The sequence below is a fragment of the Drosophila sulfurigaster genome, chromosome X, assembly GCF_023558435.1.
Source record: "Drosophila sulfurigaster albostrigata strain 15112-1811.04 chromosome X, ASM2355843v2, whole genome shotgun sequence".
Taxonomy (NCBI): domain Eukaryota; kingdom Metazoa; phylum Arthropoda; class Insecta; order Diptera; family Drosophilidae; genus Drosophila; species Drosophila sulfurigaster.
Genome location: NC_084885.1, coordinates 19,877,424 through 19,891,208, shown reverse-complemented (window position 1 = coordinate 19,891,208; position 13,785 = coordinate 19,877,424). Strand labels below are relative to the sequence as shown.

Below are 13,785 nucleotides of genomic sequence, written 5' to 3'. Positions count from 1 at the left end.
AGTTTAGCATAGATTATATGGTATATTGCATTATTGAACAACTAAAATATATTCCATAAAATAGAATCATTATTGGAGTTATTAAAAATCTCTAACCTGATTCGTTTTTGACAAAAATATTTAAACAAAGTTTGTGTTAAAGATATTATTTTAGTATTTCTTTTAGAGAACTTTAGTCCAGCAAAGTACGCTGTAAAAAATACCAGATTATACGAAAGTATATTGAATAACTAAAATACATTAAAAAGAAGAAAAATCATTTTTGGAACAATTAACAACCTCTGAGATGATTTTCATTGATTCTTGACAAAAATATTTAAACAAAATTTGTGTTAACAATTTTATTTTACGATTTCTTTTAGAGATCTTTAGTTTAGTATGGCTTACGGCAAAGTTCGCTGTAAAATATTCGATGGTATATTGAATAAATGTATAACTAAAATACATTGAAAAGAAAAAAATCATTTTTGGAACTTTTAGCAATCTATGACTCCATTGTTATTGATTCTATTTAAACAATATTTGTGTTAAGGCATTTTTAATATTTTAGAAAACTTTAATACAAACGTATTTATGTTTGTCAGACAAAATGAATATTAGAACTTTTCGACTTAAAAAGATCTAAGGAGGGAACATTATATGAATTATTTTAGGGAAATAATGCTAAAGTGTGATTTCAAATAAAAAAATAAGACATAAGCACAGAACTTTAACCTCTTCTGATATATATAATTTATATAATGAAATTGATTCTATGAATTTAGCGAATTAGCTCATCCTAACTTTGAAATTAATTTGATATCCAACTAGAACACGCTCTAGTTGCATTGCGTTGGCAATGCAGCAAGCAATATGTCAAATTCGTAGACTTCATCTCGTAAAGTTTGGAAAGAAAGAAAGAATTGTTGAAAGACGGCAACAAAGTTGATGCAGTAATTTGCGTGTTGCCTGTCACCAGCAGCAGTTACCCTACATTGTAATGGTTAGAAGAAAAAGAGATGAGAGAGAGAGAGAGAGAAGTGGAAGGAATGCGGCTAATAGAGAGGGAGAGAAATGTTTGAGCAATAAATGAAATGCAGTTATGTTGATGATGCAATCTCAAAAGTGCCATAAAGTCAACAATGAAAGCAAAGCGCACAAGTTGCGAAGCAAATGAAACAACAGCAACAACAAAAGCAAAAAACAGCAAACTGGAAGTGGATTTGAAACTGGAAATGAGGGCTGGAAATGCTTGGGCAAACAACTGGATGCCAATTATTGCCAATTACCTATCGTGTGTGTGTGTCTGTGTGTGTGTTTGTGTTTGTGACATCAATGAACAACGCATTTCGTATTGCAAATTGCAAATTAATTTCCATTTCGATATCAATAGCGATAAAATCAGGTGCAGCGACAGGTCACAACTGAAGAAGAAGCAGCAGCTTCTCGAACTAAAATTAATTTACACACACACACACATGCACAGCTGATTGCGGAGTGTGCGTGGGACGTGTGCAAAGCCTTTGAGCAGACATATTTGCCAAAGAGATGAGCTTGCTCTCGCTCTTCTTCTTCTTCTGCTCCTCCTACTTCTACTTCTTCGTGTTGCTGGCATCTGCACTTGTTGTTGTTGTTGTTGTTTTGGTTGTCGTTGTCACTGTTTTGCTTTGTGCTGCCGCTGACCTTAATCTCCATGCCTTACCTCTACACACACATAAGCATGCATATCTATATGCAGACCACGCTGTATGCAGCTGCAAAATGAGCGAGAAAGAAGAGAAAGAAATGTGGATGACGGCAAGGGGAGCGACACAAAGAGAAGATTGGCCAATAAACTACGTATAAATGCCGCTGACACGGATACAAGCGCTAGCGGGGGGAGGCAGAGGAGTAGCAGTGCGGTTGGCGACGCCATTTGCAATTGAAAATGTCCGCAATGAAATTTTCAACATTTCCAACTGGGTGAAGGTTGTGTCGCAACAACGCCTCGAACAACAACAACAACAACAACAGCGAAATGAATGAAAGAAGTAGAGGCGGCAAACAATTTTCATTTACATTTCGCATTTGATTTTGTTGTTGTGTTTGCATTTCACTTAATTAAACACAGACACGCACACTCTCAGCCTCAGACACCGACACAGACGAACTCATACACACGCACTCAGTTGAGGAATCGAAGTGCCGCCTACGCGACGCCGCTGCCGCTGTCAGCGTCGACGTCGCAGCAGCCGCGACAAATTGAGTTGGGTTGACGAATGTCAATAAATTGTAAAGCGAAATTAAAACGCAGCTGCATTCAATTTGATTGACAGCATAATCAATTTTAATTTTATTACTTATTTCGTTTCGCGCACTTTAATGCAACTCATTTGCTTTAGTTCATTTGAACTAGTTTAGTTTGCACAAAAAAAAAAAATGAACCACTTTCATTTGCATTATGAACGAAGTGTTTATAGCTCAACTAATTTCAGCTTCTTTTACTTTTTGCTTCATTAAAATTGAATTAGGTTTTTACACTCTGACAGTGCTCAGTGTTTTTCTTCTTTTAGAATTGTAATCAGCGTTTCTTAATGTCTCACACGTGTGCTTCATGAGAACTGCATAGCAGCAAAAAAAAAATGCAAAGCAATTTAGCAGCAAAGTTGCAACTAGACGATTAGAAGACATCTAGAATGTGTGGAACTTAACGTCAGCTGCTCATAGTTCCGTTAATGCGATAATTAGTTATCGCATGGATTACTTTAACATACAGATAAAAACTTATTGACTTCTTCAATGTTTTAAAGATCGATTTTTATCATTTTATGTAATATTTTGTTCTAATATCAATACTATGTATTGAATGTTTATAATTTTGTAAACATTGCGATTACAATTTCATCAAAATATGGAATTATTTCAATTCTGGCGCTATTTGTCACATTAAAGTGGCATAAAGTTAACTTTAAATCAGTTTATCTGTTCTAATAGTCTTCACAAGTTCTCCAAAGTAAAACAGTATAGCAAGTAATCCTAATTCCTACGAATATCATATAGTTAAGAACTTGAAGAACTGCATACTAAACGAAATTATTTTTAATGAGCAGTCAGACAAGACTAAAGTGAACTTTATCATGTAGTTCATGGCATGTGCTTTTGTTTCGTGTCAGAAATCATTTCGAAAGATCCGAAAAAAGACATGTTTTACTATCTGCATAGAATATGTGTAATAATGTTGTTCATATGCATTGTTAATATTTGTGGGGACCGTCGACCAGGTGACCTTAGCGTGTGTGCAATTGCTGTTGAGCCAGGCAATAAAAAAGCTCGTTATAAACACACACGCAACTAGAACACACACACACACAGACACATATATATATATACATACATATATAAATTAATCGAATTGATTAATATTTATTAGTTAAACTGCCTTCGTCATAAGTAGTCTAATTAAGTTTGTGCCATGCATAAATTATAAAGCTGAAATTACTGAGGTAATTGTTTATCGATAACAGTAGCAAGTGATTTAAGTGTGCGATAAATATAACGCTTGACTTTTGACATTTCTAATCGTTTACGCTGCTTTTAAGAATAACTTGCCCGCTTTGCTGTTCGCAAACTTTTTAGTGAATTTGCATATTATTGCAATCGGTTATCGATAACATCAGTTTATCGATTTCACAACATTATTCATGAGCAGCACAACTTTCTCTGCTTTGCTCTTCGCAAACTTGTTAGTGAAATTGCGTATTATTATTGCAATCAATCGTTTATCGATAACATTATTCTATTTATCGATTACACAACATTGTTAATTCACTTCACTACTTACTCTGTTTTGCAGCTTGCTAACTTTTTGAGAAATTGTATATTACTGCAAGAAATCGTTTATCGATAACATTAATCTGCTTATCGATTACACAACATTGTTCATTCACAGCACAACTTTCTCTGATTTGCTCTTCGCAAACTTTTTAGTGAAATTGCGTGTTATTGTTGCAATCAATCGTGTATCGATAACATTATTATATTTATCGATAACACAACATTGTTCATTCACAGCACAACTTTCTCTGTTTTGCAGTTTGATAACTTTTTTAGTGAAATTACGTGTTATTATTGCAATCAATCGATTATCGATAACATTATTCTATTTATCGATTACATAACATTGTTCATTCACAACACAACTTGCTGTGTTTTGCATTTTGGTATCTTTTTTTAAGAAATTGTATATTAGGGCAACAAATCGTTTATCGATAACATTTATCTGCTTATCGATAACACAACATTGTTCATAACTCGTCAATATAATCGAACTTGTCAAATTTTCTATTCGATTTCAATCGCTCTGGCAACAAACATCAAAGATAAATATAATAAAAATTAATATATTTTACTTATTTTGAATTTTTGTTATTTTCTTTGTAGGGTGGCTATCCGGCGCGTTTGAAGAAAGTGCTGATCGTGACGGCGCCGCTGTGGTTCAAGGCGCCATTCAAGATCCTCCGCCTGTTTGTGCGCGAGAAGCTACGCGAGCGAGTGTTCACCGTATCGGTGCCGCAGCTGAGTCTGCACGTGCCGCGCAAGGCGCTGCCAGTGCATCTTGGCGGCACGCTGGAAATCGATCACGCCACATGGTTGCTAAATTGCCGCAAATCGATGACGAATCGTGAAGACGAACTGCTTGCCAATCTCGTGGGTGTCGCTGGTGTTGCAGCTGCCACAGCGACAGCGACGACAGCAACGCCGCTAAGCAACGGCGGCAGCAACAGCGGCAGCAACAACGCTGCAGCAGCAACAACCATTATCAGTGCTGTGCATCAGCTGAGCGATAGCAACACAACCGTGGTCACAGTCAGCGGTGGTGCAGCTGCTGTGGCTGCTGGTGGCGACGGAGGAGCAGCCACCGGTTCAGCGGCAACTGGCACACAACAGCAACAGCAGCAACAGCAACTGATTAACACCGAGTCAACGGAACCCAACGAGAACATCACAATCAACGGACTGAGTCCCAGTCATCGGACCGCTAACAATACGCTGCTCAAGCTCAACACCAGCGGCATTCAGCAACAGAACGGCACATCAGCTGCCGCTGGAGCAGGAGGAGACATTGCCACAACAACAGCAACATCGACAACAACAACAACAACAGCAGCAGCAGCCACAACAGCAACAACGACGACGACAACGACGTCGGGCGGTGTGGCAGCTGCTGGCGGAGGAGTTGGAGTTGCTGTGAATGGAAGTGCCGCCGGTGTCGGTGATTTGTGGTCTGAGAATCCGCCAAGCAGTGCCTCATCCGGTTTCAGTGACGACGACAGTCTGGCCGGCCAAGAGGGTGATCCCAAGACGCTCGATCAGATTGTGCAAATGGTCAAGGAGCGGCGACGTCAGGGCCTAATTAAGGAGTACTTGGATATACGAAATCGGGCACCCGAAGGCACTTTCCTCCATGCGCGGTAAGTCCGAACATCTTCCCCTCAAAATACTTATTATAATCGAATCACTTTCTCTTCTCGCACAGCATGCGCAACAATTTGACCAAAAATCGTTATACAGATGTCCTGTGCTACGATCACAGTCGTGTGGTCCTGGCGCGCGAGGATGAAGACGAGCTGTCCGATTACATCAATGCGAATTTTGTCGATGGCTATAAACAGAAGAATGCATATATTTCAACTCAAGGTGAGTTGTTTGCACTACAGATGCACAACTATCGATAGCAATGTGATAGCAAAGTCAGCTATCGATGGCAGCATCGATAGTAGTTGTGTCACTATCGAAAGTGGCTGCTGATATCGATGGTGGTTTTGTAGCGCCTAACCATCGATAGTGTCGATAGTTATCGATTGTTCTTCACCTCTAGTTTACATTTTCTATGGCTTCGACCTCCAAAAGACAAATGCATGGGAACTGCGACACATGCTGCTTTGTCTTGTTCCGCAAAAAAGCAAAATCGATAATAAATGGGAACTAACGACAATAAGTTCCCCATCTGTCTGTCTGTCTGTCCGAATGCATAAACAACTAGATCTCAACACCCATAATAACTGAGACTAATATGTTTTACATTTCTCGATCTTTTTTTGAGATGTTTAGTGCAAAACAATAAGCAAGTTTTAACATTAATTGGTTAGAAAGCGAAATGAAATCGAGCCAGGCCAGGAATACTTGCAAGAGATTAATATATTTTAATAATAATAATAATAGTCAAAGGTCCGAGCAGCTCTCTTTTTCTGTAAAATTCAATGTAGTATTTAATAAGGGATTTAATAATAATATGATTAATTCAGCTTTTTGAGTATCTAGAGAGTTCTTAAATCCTATTTTTGAACCTTCTTTAAGATTGTTATAGAATTCCTTTAATTTTCCCTACTAAAGTCTGCAGAATAATGTAAATAAAGTAAAAAGAAAAAATTCACTTCAGTTTAACTAAAATTTGAACAAAAAACCGCCTTCAACTGGAGATTTATTTAATATAATTGGCATAAAACTTCTTTAGTATAAAAGTATAGTAATATATAAAAATATAATATAATATAAAACTTTAGTATAACTCGAAAATTAATTTCTTTACACCGCTTTGATTGCAGGTCCATTACCAAAGACATCCCAGGACTTTTGGCGCATGATCTGGGAACAACATTGCTTAGTTATAGTTATGACAACGCGCGTCATGGAACGCGGACGTGTTAAATGCGGCCAATACTGGGAGCCGACTGAAGATAGTTCCTTAGAGTTTGGAAATTACCATGTGCGAACAATTAGCGTCGAGTGCAACGAGGATTACACAGTTGCCTCACTAGAATTGAGAAACCTAAAGGTGAGTGTTGCGTGCGCACGTCAATCAATCAATCGAAAGTCACTTTTTATAGAATAGAATACAGAATAGGATATTTAATGGTAACTCTATTATAACTGTGTACTAGCATGAAATGTTTGACAAAGGCAGAAGGAGGAGAGATCTATAACTCCTTAAAATAGTTACATACTAAATATAAATATAGCAACGTCTTGTTGTCTGTTCGTTCTTAGAAATATGTTGAGTTCAGGGACTATAAGTCATAGAAATAGCTAAATCGGTAACAAGTTAATTTTACAAATTCAAAACAAAAAAAAAGCTAATAAAATGCTTCATTTTAGAGTAGTAATGAAAGTAGTCGAAGTGCAACTATGTTGATTAAAGGTATAACTATATCATTGGTGTATTTCTGGTATATTTAGTATTCAATAATAGTACTCTATGGTAGATTTTAATATTATTAAAAAATGTTTTGGCTAATTAGAAAAGATTGAATTTGTCTGTACTCATATTTCGTATAGATATTGATTCTTTAAATGTCTTAATACATTTAGTGGTTTAACTACCAACCAATTGGTATATTCTAAGTATATTTAGTATTCATTATTTTCGAACTTTTACCCTAATGTTTATAAAATTTGTCTGTTTAAATAGAAAAGGTTAAAACTATACTCACATTTTGTATTCACATGGATTAATTTAATATCGAATGCATTTAGTAGTATAAGTACTTACCAATTGGTATATTGTTAGTATATTAGTTTTTAAAATTGTAAAACTATAACTTTATGGTAGATTTTAATGTTTATAAAAAGATTTCTGGTTAACAAAAAAGAGGAAATGTTAAATTGGACTGCATTCATAATTGAAATAGAAATGCAGAAATGCATATTCATGTTTGGTATATATTTATACCATTTATGCCTACCATTTATGGTATATATTTATCCATCATGCTAGTATATTTAAATTGTCATAGATGGTAGATTTCAATGTTGACAAAATGTGTTCTGGTTAAATAGAAAAGGTGAAATTAGACTGCATTTATATTTTGGAATAGAAATGCAGAAATACATATTCATGTTTGGTATATATTTATACCATTTATGGTATATATTTATGCCATCAAGCTAGTATATTTAAATTGTCGTACTATTGCTCTACCATAGATTTTAGTGTTTACTGTGTTTTGGTTAAAAAGAAAAGATGAAATTGGAGTGCATTCATTTGTTTCATATATTTGTACCATTTAAGGTTGCTTTAGCATATTGTTTGTACATTTCTGTGATATATCTTACTGCTTATACTAACGCATTGCATCTGTGTTCTTCACCTTCCTCTCAGACTGACGAAATTCGCAATGTGTCACATTGGCAGTTCACCAGCTGGCCGGACTACGGCGTGCCCAGCTCAGCCATGGCGATGTTGAACTTCCTGCAGAAGGTGCGCGACAAGCAGGCGCAGCTGGTGCGTGCTCTGGGCGATACTTGGGCTGGTCATGTGCGTGGTCCACCTATTGTGGTCCACTGCAGTGCTGGAATTGGACGCACAGGTGAGAGCAGAGTTTGTTGGTATCGAGTTTTTGCAATGCTAAATATGTTGTGCATATATTTATTAGGCACCTTCATCACGCTGGACATTTGCATATCGCGTCTGGAGGATGTGGGCACGGCGGATATACGCGGCACCGTGGAGAAAATACGTTCGCAACGCGCCTACTCCATCCAAATGCCGGATCAATATGTGTTCTGCCATCTGGCGCTCATCGAGTACGCGCATTCGCGTGGCATGCTGCAGGCTGTCGATTTGGCGGGCTTCGATGAACGGGAACAGGACTCCGAATAGGCAGCAACCTCAACCACACCAACAGCAAACAGCAACAGCAACCACAACAACAAACAGCATCCACACTTCCACAACCAAACATACACATTACAAAAATGAAATAACAAAATCATCAACAATATATGAAAAAAAAATAAGAAGCAGCAGCAGCCACACAACAAATACAAATTGTATACAGATTAATTCTATGATTGTCCCCCATATTTTTTGGTTATATATATATATTACTATATTTTGTTTTTTTCGTTTCTGAATTATGATTTTACGCCGAGGAATTTGAGAAATTGTAATTTTCTTTTTGTTTGTATTGAATGTGCGATTTCGTTTATGCTAATCATAATCATATATATTAAAATATATACCTTTTTTTTTTTGCTATTTTTAAAACACACCAACAACCACATTTATATAAAAACTTTATATATATACTAGCGATATTTGAAATGAAAGAGAGAGAGAGAGAGCGAGAAAGCGAGCGCGAACATGAACGAGAGAGATAGAGAAAGAAAAAGTTTAGCAATGTTTTATGTAAGCGGCTGGTAAATTGTAAATTTGACTATTTTCTGTATGTTTATTATTATTATTATTATTATTACTATATTATTATATTATATTATAATTACTATTATTATTATTTATGTGAAATGAATTGAATGTGTAGCTGCAAAACTGAGAGAGCAACTGTTAAATTGCTAACGATTTTCTATATAATATGCATGTGTGTGAACACACACACACTCCATTTGCTTACACCACAAACACACACACACACACATACATGCATACATGTATATGTATTTGTATTTATACCAAGATTTTTTTGTAATGTACGTAATTAATATTTAAAGTGAATTTTTTATATACTACGATCATTTCATGATTGCAATAATCTTTATATACATTTTTTTTTAAAGCCCAATTTCCCCTTCCCCGCAAACCAAACCCCCCTTGACCCATTCTGTTCCCACTCCAATTAACAAGAATTGTAATTGTAATGTAAATTTATTTAAATTAAATTAATATTGAAAAAGGAACAAACAAATTAAAAACAAAAAAACAAACAAGAAAACTAGATAAACAAAAATAATATACAAAATATAAAAAAAGAGCAGCATTATGCAAGAAAAAAATAAAATGCGAACAAAAAACGAGAGAAAAAATCAAATAAATAACAACATGCTAAAACAAACAATGTTTAATTAACACAACAGCCTGACAAAAGTTAACTACAAATGAAACAAAATTATGAAATATGTTAACACAATGAAAGAGAAAATGAATTAAATGACGCTTAGAGAGAAACCGCGGTAAAAGTACAACGAAAGAGACGCAAGGCAAGGAGGAAGAGGAAGAGTACGAAAGAGAAGAGAAACCAGCACAGTCAGAATAAATTCCAATAGCAGAAAGAAAAAAACACACAAAAACACAAGTTGATACCGTCCGGTGTAACGGTAGCGGATAAGGAAGCAAAGAAGAAGAAGAAAATGTAAGTGAATGTGGAAATGACGTCAATAAATAAATAAATGAAATTACAAATTAGGCGACATGATGACAAAACCGTTTAGCAAAAATATTTATTGTATATCGAGATCAGTTTCCATTTCATTTCGTATTTTAATTAGTTTCCATAAAAAAGTTACAAGTAATAAACAAAAATATACAAATAATAATAATAATAATATTTGTGCAAATTGATGCAAATTTCCTACAATCAACTACAAAACAGACAGATAACTAATTAGTTACATAGCATTATCAGTATATACATACATATATACGAGAATACATATTATATGTCAGGCATTCATACATACAATACAATACGATACAATACAATACGTACATACATACATAGTATATTATTATTATATATTATATAGGCATTGTTGACAAATAGCCCAAGAAAACGCCGCTAAATTATTTTCCCAGCTATTTTCCGAACCTGCCCCGCCCCCCGCCCGAAATCGTTGCCGCTATATAACTTGTACCGTAATGAAGTAACCCCACCAGCAAAAAAGTCTCCACAAAACTAGAGAACCAAACAATTCGATCCTCGTATCGCTTTCGAACAAAAATGGAACAACGTTAAACGTAAGATGATGATGATGATGATGATGATAAACAAGAATTAAAACCGTCGTACTAGCTGTTGAATGTTATTAAATGTCGTTTCCCTTTTGTTATCACATTTATCATTTTTCATTTTTATAGACATTTTCTTTTTAAAGTTCTTTTTGTTAGAGGAAAATTAACGTGTACATGTAGTGGAATTTTACTAAAACTTTTTACTAAGTAAACAATGTAAAAAAATAAATGAATAAACACAAACAAAAAGTCGCTCAGCATATGGACGGACGCAAAAACATAAAAACAAGACGATGACATGCCTTCTTTTCATGATTATCATATGCCAGGCGAAACTAAAAACTAAAATCAACATATTTTGTATTACCTTTTTAAATACTATATAAAAAAGAAAAGAAAAACGAAAAATGAGAAAAAAAAAACCAAAAAAGATAAATAGAAATTTAATATTTAGTTGTTGTGTGTAGCGAGGTAAATCCATTAACTAGCAGCTTTCATAACAACAAACATAAAACATAAACAATCGCGAGTTGCAGCGCGTGTTTCGAATTCCGCAATCGCTTGCGAAATTGAAGCGAATGTGGAATTGGGAACACGCTCGCTTCCCAGTTTGTGCATATTTGTAAAAGTCGAAAAAAGTATTATAAATATATAAGTATGTAATTGCGATATGTCAAGAGAGAAGGATCCATATACGATTTTTCTTAAGTGTGCTCACACACACACACACACATACAGACAGACAGACAGACACATGTATAACAGTATTTTTGGTGCGAATTTAGTCAAAGAAACACACACACACATTTACTTTGTTGGCCACACTCACACACATACATACATACATACATTTGTATATCATTAGAATTGTAAAAGCTGTGATCAACATAATGAAAAATGAATGAAAGTAAAACAAATGATAGACCTAACCTAAAAAAAAAAAACGAAAAGAAAAGAAGAAATATGAAAGCAAAAACATTCTCCCGCTTGCACAATTAGTCACACAATAAATTAATCAAGTTTAAATACAAATGGAATCAAATTTATACATCGTGTAATTGAAATCAAGTCAAGTATAAAAAGCATAAAACTTTTCATGTTTTTTTTTTCCCAAAAAAAAGAAGATGAATGCAAAATATTATAATCTATTCAAAATTCGAAATAATGCTCTATTTTTGTAATGCTTGAGATGGAAACATGAAATCAAATCAATGAATGAATTACATACAAAAACAACACATTTACATTTACATATACATAAGTGGTACATACATACATACAATACATGGGGTCAATGTCAATATTTTTCGTAGCCTCCCCCCGCCCCCGCTGGGGAGTTGGAAATTAAGCGAAAACAAAGAGAATTTATTTAAACCAACCAAGACGTACATGGATATATGTATGTGTATGTATATGATATACATATAGTACATACTTATTATTATACCTTTAGCAAAATTTCTTCAAGTGTATAATGTACAATTAGCTAGCGTTACATACAGACGAACAAACAGGCAACAGGCATTTTTTTCATTAGCATTTAAGCATCCCAAATGTTGCATATGCTTTCTGAAAGCTTTGCTGCGCTTGCAGAAGACATTCACACACACACACACACACACACACTTAGACAGATACAGATACATTTACAGAAAAGCCCACCCAAACTCTGCGCACCTAACACAATAACAATGAAATGGATTATGTAAAGCTCCTATGTTGATAAACGAAAAAAAAGAAATTACCTTAAAATAGACCAGTGTGTTATGTCTATTATAATTAATAATCACAATCTTTCTCTCACTCTTCTAACCTATCCTAAAAAACGAACATAAATACATACATGATACTAGTTACTCACATACAACACTAGCACTTCCATTCTCCCAGCTCAAGACTCTGTACATACTTACAAATAAACGTAAAAAAACAAAAACAAAAAAAAATACATAAATAATAAACCTATATTGTATATTCATATACATAGGAAGAAGGCCCAAGTCCAAGTCGATTTACTTACCATTGAGAGAAGCAAAAAACCAAACAAGGAAATCTTAAGCCTAGTTAACGGTCACATAATTAATAAATAATTAAGGGCATATATACATATATGTTATCATTTCATTGTAAACAATAATGAAAACAGCAGCAACAAATAAATCTATAAATTTATGTAAAGCGAATTTCATTTGCTGAATGAAAATAAAACCAAAAAAAAAAATGAAAATGACAGAAACAAAACAATACAAAAATTGTGGACAAAATATATAGAATACAAAAGAATATCTCAATTTTATTTAATCAATTGAACATCATAATATTTAGGTACAAAAAAAGGTTAGTATGAAATTAATACAAACAATAAATTGATGAGATTAAATATGAGACGCACAAGTACAAGGGTTTTGTGGCGCCATCTATCGTTTGTTGGCGCATTGACAATTTGAATTGCCGCAACCTCAAAGTATGCTACAAAAAATTATTTACTGCTGCATTGCTGCAATTTTACAATTTAGAAAAATTATCCTTTCTCGGGCATATCCTTGCGCATTTTGACCGGACCTGGCGAATTCGATTCGTGGGATCGAAATCTATCGATTGACATAAAAAAATATGGAGTCGTCTAAGAATACAACACTTGAAATTGAAAAATGATCGATATATTGAAGCGAACTTTATGAGCGCATCTTAAGAATTTTTGAATGCCAATCATTAGTCCTAGTTCCCTTGATAACAAAAAGGTATGTCCTTGTGAGATCCCTAAAGATTTCGCTGAGTTATATAGATAAAACGAATGTCCACTTAACAGTCCTTGCAGAGGTAGTAAACACCGACCCTTAGCAGAAGCCCTTTACAGACCGGCTTAACATAAGCGTGCAATTTTAATTTTGAATTTTGTATGACTGTCGCTTGTTTTCTGATTCTGCTCGCCTGGTGCTCAGCAAATTTCACAGAGGCCAAATTGGCTATTCTGACAGCAACAATTTTAACAGCGCTGTTTAACAGCAGATCGGAACATATTGAATATTTACTTACCAAAAATTTGAATATATTATTGGTTTAATTTTCAGTTTTCTACATTG

At 34.7% G+C, this 13,785-nt stretch overlaps 1 protein-coding gene across 3 annotated transcripts in view; it reads left to right on the top strand.

The window, feature by feature from the left end:
- Positions 1 to 12,695, top strand: part of LOC133849590 (tyrosine-protein phosphatase non-receptor type 9) — a 45,723-nt gene extending 33,028 nt beyond the window's left edge. For all 3 annotated transcript variants that reach the window (XM_062285773.1, XM_062285772.1, XM_062285774.1), the window contains exons 4-8: positions 4,399 to 5,429; positions 5,495 to 5,655; positions 6,564 to 6,793; positions 8,117 to 8,324; positions 8,391 to 12,695. In XM_062285773.1, coding sequence (XP_062141757.1) covers positions 4,399 to 5,429; positions 5,495 to 5,655; positions 6,564 to 6,793; positions 8,117 to 8,324; positions 8,391 to 8,617 — 1,857 coding nt within the window. In that variant the 3' untranslated portion in view covers positions 8,618 to 12,695. The remainder of the gene's footprint in view (positions 1 to 4,398; positions 5,430 to 5,494; positions 5,656 to 6,563; positions 6,794 to 8,116; positions 8,325 to 8,390) is intronic.
- Positions 12,696 to 13,785: the final 1,090 nt, after the last annotated feature.